At 43.8% G+C, this 17,075-nt stretch overlaps 1 protein-coding gene across 1 annotated transcript in view; it reads left to right on the top strand.

Annotated features, from left to right (window-relative positions):
- The window catches only part of SH3TC1 (SH3 domain and tetratricopeptide repeats 1), a 56,327-nt gene that overhangs the window by 15,090 nt on the left and 24,162 nt on the right, over positions 1 to 17,075 (top strand). Inside the window, exons 6-11 of the mRNA XM_075857560.1 lie at positions 1,916 to 2,059; positions 2,718 to 2,910; positions 3,110 to 3,180; positions 4,929 to 5,127; positions 5,597 to 5,733; positions 12,181 to 12,216. Coding sequence (XP_075713675.1) covers positions 1,916 to 2,059; positions 2,718 to 2,910; positions 3,110 to 3,180; positions 4,929 to 5,127; positions 5,597 to 5,733; positions 12,181 to 12,216 — 780 coding nt within the window. The remainder of the gene's footprint in view (positions 1 to 1,915; positions 2,060 to 2,717; positions 2,911 to 3,109; positions 3,181 to 4,928; positions 5,128 to 5,596; positions 5,734 to 12,180; positions 12,217 to 17,075) is intronic.

Below are 17,075 nucleotides of genomic sequence, written 5' to 3'. Positions count from 1 at the left end.
GATGCGAATCCTGTCTTTGGGACCCACACTTATATCGAGAACGGAGGCCATCCAACCCCCATCCTGCCTGGTGAGTCGGCTTGGCTGTTTCCATTACTCCCTTATAAAATAATGGAGAGACACGCATGCATGCATGGCCCCCTTTCCACATAGTCCCTGCCTGGAATCAGCGGCCGGTGGCCACCTCACTAGGCGTAACGGGGGTCGGGTGACCCCCATTCTAGATATAGATGTGAGTGCCAGAGGTGGGACCCGCATTTATCTGACATTTATGGTATATCTTGAGAATATGCCATAAATGTCTGAGATGGGAATAACCCTTTAAATTAATTGAATCAAAATTCTATAGTACTTGTACTAAATCTTTCTTAGGACTCATGCACATACCAGAGGGTATTACCTCCATATGTCTCTGAGGTTTCTTATGTCAGGTTATGTCTGAATTCAACAGTTAAACAAATTGTGGTATGTCCTATTAGAACATTTTTGTAATACAGCTCTGTATGGTGGCACCATACAACGGCACACAGAGTCCCTATTTTTTACACAACATTATGACTGCTGTACATGTACACCATGCTTAGTATATCCCCCCAATATCTATAAAGTAGGCCAGTGCTTCTTATACTATGGGGTGGGCCTTAAGGTGGCCATACACTTGCAATAGCTGACGACCGACAGTTGTTTTTTCCAACCTCCCCATACACATGAATGTGTTCTCTATGGAGAGAGGGGAATAAGCCGCTGCCAGACACCTCTGCTGGTTGCTTATCTGCTTTGAGAAAAAAGAATCAGGCATGTTAAAATTCAACAAGCCCGATCCTTTTTTTGCCGACATCTCCCGAACGAACATTGGGCGAATATCTAGTACACATTAAATGGTCGGCCGCTTTCGCAGATTCGATTAGTATAATGGTTATGTCCACCTTTACTGATGAGGCGCCCCTCAATTGTTGGTGAGGTGCAGCCGTGGAGGCAAATTTGACAGAAGTGATTTTATTTTGCACAGGCATTTTTTCTGGTGGCACCAGTCTCTGATTGAGGAACAGAACTGATGCATTTTGTGCTTATTTTAATGTTTTACTGGGTTCTGGAGACAAATGAAAGATAAATTAAGATCAATTTTGGAACTCGATCAATGGTAAGGCCCAAATGGAAAATTATTGAGAAGTATTGATGTAGACAACATACATGTTAGGAAAATGCCTGTTCCCTTAAGATCACCATGACTACTGTTCTAGCTTCTGGGCGGTTCTGTTTTACTTAGAGCCTATCTCTTTTCTCCAATTAGGTGTGGGGTTGTATTTATATCTGGCTTCCCCCACTTGGTCTTTGCTTGTAATTTTCCTAGTCTTCTGGTGTTCTGATCAAGCTCTGACACTCCCTGTACTTCTGACTTCTGGACTTCTTAGAAACTGACCTCGGCTTGTCTCTCGTTTATCCCTTGTTTACAGTTTTTAATTATCTGCTACCGGCTGGTTCTGACCTCTGCTGTACCTGATTTCCACTTGCCCTGTTGTGGACTTTCTGTTTACCCTCCAGCTGGCTGGTTCCTGTTCAGGTTTACCTGCATTGCACCTCTTATCCAAAACTGAACTCTTCTAAGGCAAACTGGGTTCTAGGCAGCAAAGACCATCCCACCTTGCGTTCGGCCATGGCGAAAACCTTAGAGTAGCCTTAGACTCTGTTGATCAGAGTTGTGACGGATTTGAGGTTGCGGTTTTATTTGCACGCTCTCTCCCGGCAGTCTCAAGCAGCCTTAGGGGAATCGCTCAACTTGCAATTCCATAACAATACAGTGGTGACCACAATTTTCAGACTCATTAGTGGATTTGCGCTGACTACTATATGTTGGATTTTGGGTGTTATATATTTTTTACTTTATATTTAATCAGTATTTTGTCATTACACACAGGATTCCTCAATCATTGCATGGAGAACATATTTTTAGACCAGTCTTTTTGGCTGACTTCTCCGGAAGAAGATGATGCTGGCATTCGAGTACTGTTGAATGAAGGGTTTCTAAGTCTCATTTACAAGAGTCTTTTAATGGAAGAAGGTTGGTAAGACTTTCAATAATATATCTTGAGAAACTATAATAGGTCAAGTCACTCATTTCAGTAAAGCTTTAAGTTGAGCGAATTGCTCCTTCGCCCGAGAATCTAGGGAGTGGACCACTTTAAAGATCGGAAAACTATTTTTTGAAAAACCCTTTAAGTCAAAATTGGAGATCCAGATGCATGATGGGGTGTGGTCATGGACGGCTTTAGCCTGGACATATTTGGGTTGCCGCTTAGCAAACAGTTAGCCAAGGGATTACTAGTGTGGAGTCGAAATAATTCCCTTAATAATAGGAAAAATAGGGAAACTATGGTGTTCACTGGAGTTTTCATTTTAACTACAACTGATAAAACCATCAATGAGAAAAGATTTAATTATCTGTCTTATTTTATCTATCCTGATAGCCGTTATCTCCTGTGCTCATGGTTGCCCCCTGCTTTGTATGACCTGCCGGGAGGAGTGGGGGAAGGGGAGTGACAACTGCTCTGATCCCATTTTGTAGCTCAATTGGTTTTCACTTCTCAAGTCCATTCACAGTTAGTAGTATTTTTTACTACACAAGCTACAGTAAAACTGCCCCCTATAGCCAAAAAATTTAACCTGAATGTGTAGAAAAACTAATTTCTGACATTGCATATATGCTTGTCTTTCTGTAGGGATGTACTTTGTTCTTGGTTCTGACAATTCTATACAGCAGGCTGTGGTTATCGATGGTACCTTGCAGATAATTCAGTCCAGTCCTGATGTTGCTGATCCAAGTACCGGATGGACACAAGCGGATCCTTCCACAACTGATGACAGAGCATTAAGTACGAAGACTATCTTTGAGCCACTATGTCCATTCCATCAGTAGGTAGCTGCTTTTTTTCATTTTATTCTTTCTTTCCTGTAACGTTGGGAGAATGATTGATATACACCAAACATTCCTAAATGAGGCGTTCCATGCTTGTATAGTGTTTAATTCAGCGTTATTCCTATATAGAACCTAATATGGTGAATGTCTAGTAGATTGTATGATACTATAAACCCTATTTTTATTATTTTTTAGGTGGTTCCTAAAAACTAATTTAGGTTTTGATATCATAGGCATAGCTGGGTCTGAACTGGGAAATAAGATTGGTAAGTTCAAAACATCATCTTTTGGTTATTGCTCCTCATTGTAATATAATTAAAGTGACCCTCCTGTCAAAGTAAAAATTTAACTACACATTGCAAATGTATAGTCAATATACCTGGTGCCCTTCTCCTGAACGATCCTGCCCTGTTCCAGCATTCTGGTCTTGTGCTTAAATCTTTCCAAAATGGGCATTACAGTCTCAGATTTGCCTTTCTAGAGCGTTCTTAGGAAGTCTTAAACACACACCCTCCACTGCCCTCCAATGGACCAGCACCGATGAGATCATCTGTGCTATGAGTCATTCGTGCTGGTCCATAGGTGGGCAGTGGAGGGGGGCATCTCAGACTTTCTAAGAACGATCTGCATACAGAAGTCTTTTTGGACCATTTTGGAAAGATAAAAAAGGGGGACTGAAACTTAGGAACAGCAGCAGGATCTGTATTGATAGAGGGTCAATTTCCTCTAGTGGGCCCAAGGTACTGTACCCTAGTCTGGCATTGTGTAAAAATAATAACATATTTTCAATATCTGGCAGGTGTCCATTTCCTTCTAATTAAACCCCTGAATAAGGGGTGGGGCTTAGATAAAGGGGTGTTGTTTGCTAAACCAGGTCTTAAACACCTAAGGTTAAATTTGAGCTATAGCTATTAGTGTATATAGCCTACGGTTGTACAAAACACCAGTACTGCTGCCTTTCCTTTCCCTATGTGATATTAAAGAGGCTCTGTCACCAGATTTTGCAACCCCTATCTGCTATTGCAGCAGATAGGCGCTGCAATGTAGATTACAGTAACGTTTTTATTTTTTAAAAACGAGCATTTTTGGCCAAGTTATGACCATTTTTGTATTTATGCAAATGAGGCTTGCAAAAGTCCAAGTGGGCGTGTATTATATGCGTACATCGGGGTGTTTTTACTACTTTTACTAGCTGGGCGTTCTGACGAGAAGTATCATCCACTTCTCTTCACAACGCCCAGCTTCTGGCAGTGCAGACACAGCCGTGTTCTCGAGAGATCACGCTGTGACGTCACTCACTTCCTGCCCCAGGTCCTGCATCGTGTCGGCCACATCGGCACCAGAGGTTACAGTTGATTCTGCAGCAGCATCAGCGTTTGCAGGTAAGTAGCTACATCGACTTACCTGCAAACGCTGATGCTGCTGCAGAATCAACTGTAGCCTCTGGTGCCGATGTGTCCTCGCTCGTCCGACACGATGCAGGACCTGTGAGTGACGTCACAGCGTGATCTCTCGAGAACACGCTGTGTGTCTGCACTGCCAGAAGCTGGGCGTTCTGAAGAGAAGTGGATGATACTTCTCATCAGAACGCCCAGCTAGTAAAAGTAGTAAAAACGCCCCGATGTACGCACAGTTGGACTTTTACTTTAAACACGCCCACTTGGACTTTTGCAAGCCTCATTTGCATAAATACAAAAACGGTCATAACTTGGCCAAAACTGCTCGTTTTTTAAAAATAAAAACGTTACTGTAATCTACATTGCAGCGCCGATCACATGCAATAGCAGATAGGGGTTGCAAAATCTGGTGACAGAGCCTCTTTAAGGCAATTGGATCAGACTTCTTGGGGTATGAACATATTTCATAGGGGTTTTTTGTGCATGCAGCTACTAATACTATCTCTATGTATGTCGCCGTGTTATGAATGCGAGGCATGAGCTGTATATATTGCTCTTTTTTTTCTATGAATGAAAATGTTGACCATGGACATTACTTATATAAATATGTCTGTTAGTATCTACAGGTTGGGTGGAAGCCGTAGCAAATAATGAAAGTGAATCCCCGGATGAGATCAGCTATCAGAGTGGAGACATGATAGAAATAATCACCACTTATATTGAATGCATGGAGTGGTTTGTAGGAAGAAATGTAACCACTGGGAGTGTTGGATTTGTAAAAACCTGCAAGATGAAACCCTATATACCAGACAAAGGGTAAGAAATATGGTCAAAGTGAATTCTGGAAGACCTTGTGGATGCTGTGGGGTCTACGTTGAAAGGGAAGTGGGCAGCACAGGTTTGCCCTGTCCCAATTTCTTATGGGCAATGTGAACCTATATACAGTAGCAATCCTTCTGTCCACAGAGGTCAATAAAGGAAGGAGGAACCGGCCTCAAGGATATGCTGCCCTTCTCTACTACAACGGTTGGGGGGAGAATGATCATCAGGACTATGGGAGGGTACTAATTTAAATGTTGTTAAGGGTACATTTACCTATATAGTTGTCCTACAGTTTTAAATTCTATCCACACTGCGGTATTCACTTCCAAAGATTATATTAGTGATGCGTATGTTTTGCTGAGGTTGTCACCACAAATACATTGAGTATAATTGATGTGTGAAGATGATGGATCCATTCCTATATAATTTTCCTGACAGTATTTTCTAATGTCTTATTATGCAGTCAGAAGAGCACGTACTTTCCCATAGATGACAATGAACTAAGCAGAAGAAGCATAGAAGAAGACTTTGACTTTGAGGCAGCAAAGACTTTACTGCAAAAGATAACACAATCTGATGTCTGCTACTTGTACAAACTCGGTACGCCTCAGTAACCGGTAGGCCCCCGGGGAGTGGGGGCTTGGCCAATACAATTCCACTGCGCTCATTATAGATGATATGTGCTATCGGAGGTATAGGCATGCATTCCCTCTCTGTAGTTGCCACATGGCCTTTACATATTATTCATCCTTCCTAATTCATTTAGATTAAATTGGTTGGGACTCAAATGTGATTTTGTAATACATCAAATTATAAATTTGGAAAACAAGAATAACAAAAAATATTTTGTTAATACAATGGTCACAGCAGGAGAGGGTCACAGAAGCCAAGGGCACTTTACAAATGAATAACTAGCAATTCTATATTCTGTGAATCAGTTAGCTACTTAAAGAGGCTCTGTCACCAGATTATAAGTGCCCTATCTCCTACATAATCTGATCGGCGCTGGAATGTAGATAACAGCAGTGGTTTTTATTTTGAAAAACGATCATTTTTGAGCAAGTTATGAGCAATTTTAGATTTAGTTTCTTAATGCCCAACTGGGTGTGTTTTTACTTTTGACCAAGTGGGTGTTGTAAAGAAGTGTATGAGGCTGACCAATCAGTGACCAATCAGTGACATACACTTCTCATTGTTCCAGCCCAGCTTCTTTTACTGCACAATCTCACTGTGCTGTGGATCATGCTGGGCTGGAACAATGAGAAGTGTATGTCACTGATTGGTCACTGATTGGTCAGCCTCATACACTTCTTTACAACACCCACTTGGTCAAAAGTAAAAACACGCCCAGTTGGGCATTAACCCCTTCCCTCTTTAGCCACTTTTGACCTTCCTGACAGAGCCTCATTTTTCAAATCTGACATGTTTCACTTTATGTGGTAATAACGTTGAAATGCTTTCACCTATCCGGGCGATTCTGAGATTGTTTTCTCGTGACACATTGGACTTTAAGATAGTGGTAAAATTTGGTCGATACATTCAGTATTTAATTGTGAAAAACACGAAAATATAGTGAAAAATTGCAAAAATTAGCATTTTTCTCAATTTAAATGTATCTGCTTGTAAGGCAGGCAGTTATACCACACAAAATTGTTGCTAATTAACATCCCCCATATGTCTACTTTAGATTGGCATCGTTTTTTGAACATCCTTTTATTTTTCTATGACCTCACAAGGCTTAGAACTTTAGCAGCAATTTCTCACATTTTCAAGAAAATTTCAAAAGGCCATTTTTACAGGGGCCAGTTCAGTTGTGAAGTGGTTTTGAGGGCCTTATATATTAGAAACCCCCAAAAAGTCACCCCATTTTAAAAACTTCACCCCTCAAAGGATTCAAAACAGCATTTAGAAAATGTCTTAACCCTTTACACATTTCACAGGAATTAAAGCAAAGTAGAGGTGAAATTTACAAATTTCATATTTTTTTGCAGAAATAAATTTTTAATACAATTTTTTTTATAACACAGAAGGTTTTACCAGAGAAATGCAACTCAATATTTGTTGCCCAGTTTCTGCAGTTTTAGGAAATATCCCACATGTGGCCGTAGCGTGCTACTGGAATGAAGCACCGGCCTCAGAAGCAAAGGAGCACCTAGTGGATTTTGGGGCCTTATTTTTGTTAGAATATATTTTAGGCACCATGTCAGGTTTGAAGGGCTCTTGCGGTGCCAAAACAGTGAAAATCCCCCAAAAGTGACCCCATCTGGGAAACTAGACACCTCAAGGAAATTATCTAGGGGTGTAGTGAGCATTTTGACCGCACAGGTTTTTTACAGAAATTATTGGAAGTAGGCCGTGAAAATTAAAATCAACATTTCTTCAAAGAAAATGTAGGTTTAGCGATTTTTTTTTTCATTTCCACAAGGACTAAAGGAGAAAAAGCATCGCAAAATTTGTAAAGCAATTTCTCCCGAGTAAAACAATACCCCACATGTGGTAATAAATGGATATTTGGACACACGGCAGGGCTTAGAAGGGAAAGAGCGCCGTTTGGCTTTTGGAGCTCAAATTTAGCAGGAATGGTTTGAGAGGCGATGTCACATTTACAAAGCCCCTGAGGGGACAAAACAGTGGAAACCCCCCACAAGTGAACCCATTTCGGAAACTACACCCATTGAGGAAATTATCTAGGGGTATAGTGAGCGTTTTGACCCCACAAGTTTTTTGCATAAATTATTGGAAGTAGGCTGTGAAAATGATAATCTAAATTTTTTCAAAGAAAATGTAGGTTTAGCTAATTTATTCTCATTTCTACAAGGACTGAAGGAGAAAAAGCACCGTAAAATTTGTAAAGCAATTTCTCCCGAGTAAAACAATACCCCACATGTGGTAATAAACGGTTGTTTGGACACACGGCAGGGCTTAGAAGGGAAAGAGCGCCATTTGGCTTTTGGAGTTCACATTTAGCAGGAATGGTTTGCGGAGGCCATGTAACATTTACGAAGCCCCTGAGGGGACAAAACAGTGGAAACCCCCCACAAGTGACCCCATTTTGGAGACTACACCCATTGAGGAAATTATCTAGGGGTATAGTGAGCGATTTGACCCTACAGTTTTTTTGCAGAAAATATTGGAAGTAGGCCCTGAAAATAATAATCTACATTTTTTCCAAAAAAATCTAGGTTTAGCTAATTTTTTCTCATTTCCAGAAGGACTGAAGGAGAAAAAGCACCACAAAATTTGTAAAGCAATTTCTCCCGAGTAAAACAATACCCCACATGTGGTAATAAACGGCTGTTTGGACACACGGCAGGGCTTAGAAGGGAAACAGCACTATTTGGCTTTTTGAGATCACATTTAGCAGGAATGGTTTGCGGAGGCCAGGTCACATTTGCAAAGCCCCTGAGGGGACAAAACAATGAAAACGCCCAAAAAGGGACTCCATTTAGGAAACTACACCTCTTGAGGAATTCATCTAGGGGTGTAGTAAGCATTTTGACCCCACAGACGTTTCATAGAATTTATTAGAATTAGGCAGTGAAAATCAAAACAGTCCTTTTTCTTCAATAAGACGTAGCTTTAGCGCAAATTTTTTCATTTTCTCAACAAATAAAGGAAAAAAAGAACCCAAAATTTGTAAAGCAATTTCTCCCGAGTACGGCAATACCCCATATGTGGTCATAAACTGCTGTTTGGGCAAACGGCAGGGCTCAGAAGGAAAGGACCGCAATTTGGAGTGCAGATGTTGCTGGATTGGTTTCTGGGCGCCTGTGGGCCCAAAACAGTGGAAACCCCCCAGAAGTGACCCCATTTTGGAAACGACACCCCTCAATGCATTTACCAAGGGGTGTAGTAAGCATTTTAACCCTGCAGGTGTTTTGTAGAAATTAGTGTTCACTCGATGTTGCAGAGTGAAAATGGGATTTTCTTCCATAGATATGCCAATATGTGGTGCCCGGCTTGTGCCACCATAACAAGACAGCCCTCTAATTATTATGCGGTGTTTCCCGGTTTTAGAAACACCCTACATGTGGCCCTAATCTTTTGCCTGGACATATGACAGGGCTCAGGAGTGAAGAGTACCATGCGGAGTGGAGGCCTAATTTGGCGATTTACAAAGTATTGGTTCACAACTGCAGAGGCTCAGATGTGAAATAATAAAAAGAAACCCCTGAGAAGTGACCCCATTATGGAAACTGCACCCCTCAAGGCATTTATTAAGAGGTGTAGTGAGGATTTTCACCCAACAGGTCTTTTCCATAAATGATTGCGCTGCAGATGGTGCAAATTAAAAATTTATATTTTTCCCTAGATATGCCATTCAGTGGCAAATATGTCATGCCAAGCTTATGACACTGGAGACACACACCCCAAAAATTGTTAAAAGGGTTCTCCCGGGTATGACGATGTCATATATGTTGAAGGAAACTGCTGTTTGGGCACGCTGTAGGGTTCAGAGCCGAGGGAGCACCATTTGGCTTTTGGAGAGCGGATTTTGCTTGGTACTAAATTTGTTTGAGTATTGCTGGTGTTTTATAATGTGGGGGTACATGTAAGCGGGGCGGAGTATATAAGGGGCATAGTCAGGTGGTATGAAAAAAAATTAATAATCCATAGATGTGTGTTACGCTGTGAAGCAATCCTTTCCGCACAGGCCAGTGTCGCACTGATAAATGGTGTCATTTCTTATCCCCCTTTTGGTCCACACTCTGCACCTTTGTAGTTTGAGGAATTTTGCTGGGAAGTGTTGTCCTGGTATAATACGGGCACCGTCGCTTCCAGCGGATATGTTTGGGCCCTCCCTTTCCTGGTTCCCTAATTTTAGGTCCTTGATAAATCGCCTCTTCAAACAGAAGAAATGTTCCCCTCGGGCACAACTGCATATTTTTTTATTTCCTGACTTATTGGAGCCATAACTAATTTTATTTTTCATAGACGTAGCGGTATGAGGGCTGGTTTGTTGCGGGATGAGCTGTAGTTGTTATTGGTACCATTTTGGGGTACATGTGACTTTTTGATCACCTTTTTATCCTATTTTTTGGGATGCCAGGTAAACAAAAAAATGCAATTCTGGCACAGCTTTTTTCGTTTTTTTTATACAGCGTTCACCATGCATTATAAACTACATGTTAACTTTATTCTGTGGGTCAGTACGATTCCGGCGATACCAAATTTATAGCATTTTTTTATGTTTTACAACTTTTTTCACAATAAAATTACTTTTGTAAAAAGAATGTATTTTTTTTCTGTTGCAAAGTTGTGAGAACCATAACGTTTTAATTTTTTTGTCGACGGAGGTGTATGAGGGCTTGTTTTTTGCGGGACGAGCTATAGTTTTTATAGGTACCATTTTTGGATACGTGCGACTTTTTGATCACTTTTTATTCTAATATTTGTAGGGCAAAGTGACTAAAAAACAGAAACTCTGGTAACGTTTTTTACGTTTTTTTTTACGCTGTTCACCGCGTGCAATAAATAATACAATATTTTGATACCTCAGGTCGTTACGGTCGTGGCGATACCAAATACATATGGTTTATTATTATTTTTCAATAATAAAGGACTTGATAAGAGTAAAAGGGGGATTGTGTTTTATTTGATTACTTGAAACTTTTATTGTTTTCAAACTTTTATTTTTTGCACTTTTTTTTACACTTTTTTTATACTTTTTTTACACTTTTCTTCAAGTCCCACTAGGGGACTTGAAGGTCCAACGGTCAGATATTTTTTTTTCTAATACATTGCACTACCTATGTAGTGCAATGTATTAGATCTGTCAGTCATTCACTGACAGCAAGCCGATTAGGCTTCGCCTCCCGGCGGGGCCTAATAGGCTTCCGTAATGGCAGAGCAGGAGACCATTGTGTCTCCTGTTGCCATAACAGCAGTCGCCAGTCCCGATTGCCTGTCAGGGCTGGCGATCTGCTAGTAACCGCTACGATGCAGCAATCGCTTTCGATTGCTGCATCGAAGGGGTTAATGGCAGGGATCGGAGCTAGCTCCGGTTCCTGCCGTTACAGGTGGATGTCAGCTGTACAGTACAGCTGACATCCACCGCTGATGACGCCGGATCAGCTCCTGACCCGGCGCCATCTTGCCGGCAGCTACGGAAGCCGATCAGGCTTCGCCGCCGGGCGGATCTTGACCGGCTTCGGTGCTAGGCAGACCGGGAGGCCAGTATTAGGCCTCCGGTTGCCATTGCAGCCACCGGAACCCCGGCAATTTCATTGCTGGGGCTCCGATGAGCTGCAAACACCTTAAGTGCAGCGATCGCGTTTGAGCGCTGCACTTAAGGGGTTAATGGCGGGGATCGAAGCTAATTTCGGTCCCCGCCGTTACAGTCGGATGTCAGCTGTAAGATACAGCTGAGATCCGGTGATGATGGCACCGACTCAGTTTCTGAGCCGGTGCCAAACATTTGACGTACATGTACGGCATTTTGCGGGAAGTCAATGCTTTCCATGACGTACATGTACGTCAAATGTCGGGAAGGGGTTAAGAAACTAAATCTAAAATTGCTCATAACTTGCTCAAAAATGATCGTTTTTCAAAATAAAAACCACTGCTGTTATCTACATTCCAGCGCCGATCGGATTATGTAGGAGATAGGGCACTTATAATCTGGTGACAGAGCCTCTTTAAAGGCTCTGTACACCTCTTCCTCCAAAAAACAATTTTGCAAATAGTCTTGGTTAAAAATCTTCAATCATTTGGTGTATTCTGCTCATGTACAGACTTGTGTCTCCATGGTTACAGACTACAAACAGGCCCTTTGTGTAGTCCTGCAGTTATCTGTTACTTTCTTCCATCTGCTTCTACTGTCTGTAGGTTTGCAAGCAGAGATATTTACTACACTTGGTTACTGTCTATACAACCTGATATTTGAATCTTATATACCCTTTCTATCCTCTGCTACATAGGCGGACACATGTACTCTCTCCCTTATAAAAAAAAACAACAATATAAATGAGTGTGGGAATTGTATAGGGAGCTCTGAAAATAATCTGATGATATTAATATTCCTATTGTAATTATCATTTTTCCCAGATCAATCTGAGGTAGCAGAAATGAGCAAAAATAAAGGTAAGTTTACAAAGCAATGTAATTCACATATGAAATATTTTTCTGTTAGTCTTGTTTATTCTACTTGTACATGTGTAAGGTGTAGGTGGACAGGTAATATGTGACTAGGCAGTGTATTACTCCTATCAACAGTGACATCCGGGATACTGCAGTACTTTGGAAAGTCCCTGGTGCTCTTTTCTGTATGGATGCCTGCTTCTGCGATGCAGCCACTGTTTTGCTTGAGACCTCACTCTGGCGCTGACCCCCCTCAGATCTCTGGTATCTGGTCGTTTTCTCTCCTCAGCTTCGGCTCCACTCAGGGTACTCACTGGCCTGCTCCTCTGCACACAGCTTCTCTGCAGACAGCTCACACAGGCCACCTCTGGAACAGTTCTCCCCACACATGCACAATTCATACAGACCCACTTCTTGTCTGAGATTAATCTCCTTCCCCAGAAACAGACTCTCCAATTACAGTGCCTGCTTCGGTAGCTTATAGACGAACAGTTATTTGTCTCCCCCTGTGGGGAATGTGGGTTACATGTGCAGAGAATGTAACCTCTTAATGTCTTAACCAGAGAATGGTATAGCTATAGGGGCTGCTGGTGTATCAGTCACACTCTTGTCCTGATGCCTGAGGGGACCCAAAAGCCCCTCTGCCACATGAGAACACACCAGCATTATGAATAGCACATGGTAAGTGGGGGCCATGTTAAAGATTTTTGCATTGTGGTCCTGGAACTTCAACTCACACCTCTGGTCTTATCAATAGTAACCATTAAAACCAAATAGTCATATAAGAATTAACACAAGCTTGACCAATGTATGGGCTACCTTGCTCCATCTAAAACCTCTAATCTAAATTTTTCAAATAATACACAGAACCCTGAGATGTGGTATAAATTTCGGCCAAGGCTATTTATTAAATTGTAAACCAATTGTTCCTGCATACGAAATCGTTAGCCAGCCATCTCAACTGTATACATTTTGTTAACATAAATAAAACATTTAAATTAATAACATAACGGAAGGGGTTCGTCATCATGCCCCATCCAGTTTTACCAACTAAGTGAGCATGCGCTCAGACTCCCCCCATTTCCAGCCTAAAAACACCCCCCAGGCTGACTACCCCTTCCAAGAGCCAGTCGTATGACACCTCAGGCCGACCGCGCTCCCCCACCAAAAGCCAAGGCCGCCTCAAGGCCATCCTGCAGCCCCACATTGAAGATATCCAATCCAATTTCCGTCAGATATACCCCATCTGGACGGAACAAACCGATCGCCACGCCTTCCAATAGGCGGTGACGCACCCCCACACCCCCAAGGAGACGAATAAAGGCCGCAATCTTCTTGTTAACCTTGCCGCGAGACCTAGCCAGCGCCAACGGGTCCCTGGCTTTTCGCCACACCAACCTCGGCACCATCTCCGACCAGACCAATCGTACACCTGGCAATAGACCCAATAAGCGAACGACATCCCTCTTCATCGCCTTCAAGAGGTAACGCTGAGACAGTTTTCCGAGGTAATTACCACCAATGTGCAGCACCAAAATCTTCAGAAATCCAACCATCCTGGATAGGCGAACCACCTCCGACACCAGCGTGTCCCATCGAAGACCCCTGCAGCCGAACTATCTCAGATCCATCTGGTCCTTCGAAAAGCCGTGCCGTTCTCCATTCTTCCTCACTCCAGCTCTCTTATGTGCCCAATAAATGTACGAATGTCACACGATCCATGGCCCCACAGGGCATGCGGCTGCGGAGAGATGTACCAACGAAGAACTTAAGCCCTGCAACAGAAACTACTGACCCCCCACCCTTTTTCACCCATCACCAGGCCAGTCACCCTTTCAAGGCACCCACACTCGTCCTGGGCGTACATACCTCTTATAGGCACCCGATTTCCAACCGCCAATCCGCTTTACGTGATTCACACTCAGACCAACACGAGATACCTCGGTGGCGGCGCCCACTCTAAATTAATGGGTGCCGAACTACCCCGACGCACCCCCTAGACTACTAATATACTTCTGAAGAACCGCCAGGAATTGAAGGCATGACAGAAAAGACCCGTCCGAATGCACAAAAACAGGATCCAAACTAACCGGAATCCTAATCTTGCGAAAGGAAAGAAAAAGAGCAACCGGACATATCCGGACAATGCGGACAATGAAATTGACACTCCCTTTCCTTCCTGATCCATCTTGGAAAAACGCAGCCAAAATGTCACCGAGCCAGACTCCCAATACACATCCTCAAACAATACACCTCCCGGCCTACACTTGTTCGTGCTGACCAGTTCCCCTACCCGAAAGGCACCAAAAAAGGCCCAAGAGAAAATCAAGGAAAACATCCTTGCTTCATAACTGGACGAACAGACCTCACCCAACACTTCTAACAATGTCCAAGACGCGCCACTGAAATCAGCCATCTAGAATCCGCAGATTGTCTTTGGTGGTTCAACCCCTTCAGGGCCTGCCGTACCCGAAAGTCCTTTGTCACATCCGGCCTCCCGGTTAACTTGAAATAGAAGGCCAAAGCAGCCAACCGCTTACCCACGGCTGATGCCGACACCCCCAAGTCCACGAACTTTACCACATAGGCTTCAAGCAGTCCAACCAACCACTTAGGCCGGAAAGATATCAGCTCCCCACCAGACGACATTGCTTCAAACTACCGCCATGTCTTCTTGTAACACTGCAGGGTCCACGGTGCTAGCGACCTCCGTATCAATTCAGTCATCACGGCTTGACAATGTCCCACAGCCGGGCAGGGCAGGCTTCCCCCGTCTCCATGGCATCCGGAGCCTCCGTCCGAAACCTTGCCCACTGAAAACGGGAGAGAGCAGCCACATTCAACACCCCGGGCACATGTGCCGCCCGAAACAACAGATTCAGACGAAGACATTGCAGAACCAGCACCCGCAAAAGCCGAACCACAGGATCCGACTCAGCAGACAGCTTGTTAACCGCATGCACCACTCCCATATTGTCCGACAGGAACACCACCCTCCGGTTGCAAAACTCATCCCCCCAAATGTGGACTGCCAACACTATGGGGAATAGCTCCAAAAAGGTCAAATTATTCAACAACACCGAATCATCCCATGAAGATGGCCACCTGGCGGCACACCACCGCCTGCCGAGCAAGGCCCCAAATCCCACACTAGCAGCCGAATCGGTCTGAAGACCCAATTCCACTGAATCCACCAAATCTGACTGAAAAACTGCAATACCATTAAACGATGACAAAAACGCATCCCACACCTCCAGATACTCACGATGCTCTTTTGCTACCCTGATAAAAAGATGTGGCTCAAAAATGCCTGCCATAGCCCTGCTCAAACGTCTGCTAAAGATCCTCCCCATTGGCATCACCCTGCATGCAAAAATCAGTCTCCCTAATACTGACTGCAATTCCCGAAGCCTCACTTTTTTCAAACCCGCAAGACGTTTGATCGCCACTCTCAGATCCTCCAACTTATCTGCTGGTAGATGGCAGATCCCTTTTTTTTCGAGTCGATCTCCAAACCCAGGAAAGTAAGGCAGCACATAGGGCCCACTGTCTTGTCCGCTGCCATAGGAATACCAAATTCCCTTGCCACCTGCATCAACGTGTCCAGAATGTGACTGCAAACCTGGGACCGAGCTGGCCCCACGCACAGAAAGTCGTCTGGATTTTGATACTACCAAATTCAGACGACTCCCTTACCACCCACTCCACAAAACTGCTAAATGCCTCAAAGTAAGAGCAGGACAGCGACAAACCCATGGGTAAACACAGGTCAACAAAATAACTACCCTCAAAAAAGCATCCAAGGAGATGGTGGCGATCCGGGTGAATAGGGAGCAGCCGAAAGGCTGCCTCAACATCCACTTTTGCCAACAGTGCCCCCGGCCCGGCCTCCCTCACGAGATCAACCGCCTTATCAAAAGAAGCATACGACACAGAACAAAGTTCCTTATCTATACTGTCATTCACTGATAGCCCTTTTGGAAAAGACAGATGATGAATCATCCTAAACTTTCCTGGCTCCTTTTTAGAACAACTCCCAACGGCGAAACATGAAAATCAGAAAGGGGCGGGGATGAAAAGGGGCCCGCCATCCTGCTCCTTTCCACCCCCGCATAAATTTTTTCCCAAACCACCTCCGAAAACGGCACAGCCGATTTTACGTTCACCGGAACCACCCGTACTCAACTAAACCGGAATGGGAAAACCGTTCCCAAAACCATCCCTTAGTAAATTCGCATGCACTCTATTGCCATAGCGCTCTAGCCATGGCAGCATCACGCCGAGCCTCACCGGGGTCATCCCCTTTTCCAGCCGCACCCCCCGGTCATTTTCCTTGACGCTTGAAACAGCGGGAATAGGGGTGCGAAACCCCACACCCTGAGCACTCATGCTTGAATTTACAGGCCAAACCTGCTTTGCAGTGTCCCTCATTAAAGGGCCAACACACTCCTTTCTTGTTAATTGCTGGTTGAGCAGAACCTTGCCCCCGGCCCCTCCGTGAAAGGGTGCAGGTCGCTGCGACATCATTAGCCTCATCCATAATGGCAGATCCAACTGATCCCACCTCATGGCAGGGCACGCCGCCAGCCGCTGACGAAACTGTTCGTCGTAGCGCCACCACGCCAGACCACCATAGATCTTACAAGCATCCCAAATACCTTCAATGTAACAAAACAAAGATGCACAATGATCCGGGAATTTAGCCCCCCAAACGCTCGCATAAATACAAAAAGCTCTCAACCAATTCCCAAATGTCTTCAGAATCTTCCTGTACCTACGTTTTCTTTCTTCCTCCTCCCGCTTCTTCATCTTCTCGCCCGTATCCGTTTCCTTCGTCTCCGGGAAGTCTTCCAGCGGTAACA

This window comes from Rhinoderma darwinii, chromosome 1 (genome assembly GCF_050947455.1).
Source record: "Rhinoderma darwinii isolate aRhiDar2 chromosome 1, aRhiDar2.hap1, whole genome shotgun sequence".
Lineage (NCBI taxonomy): Eukaryota > Metazoa > Chordata > Amphibia > Anura > Rhinodermatidae > Rhinoderma > Rhinoderma darwinii.
The sequence above is the reverse complement of the archived record's forward strand: the minus strand, read 5'-3'. Positions and strand labels throughout refer to the sequence as shown.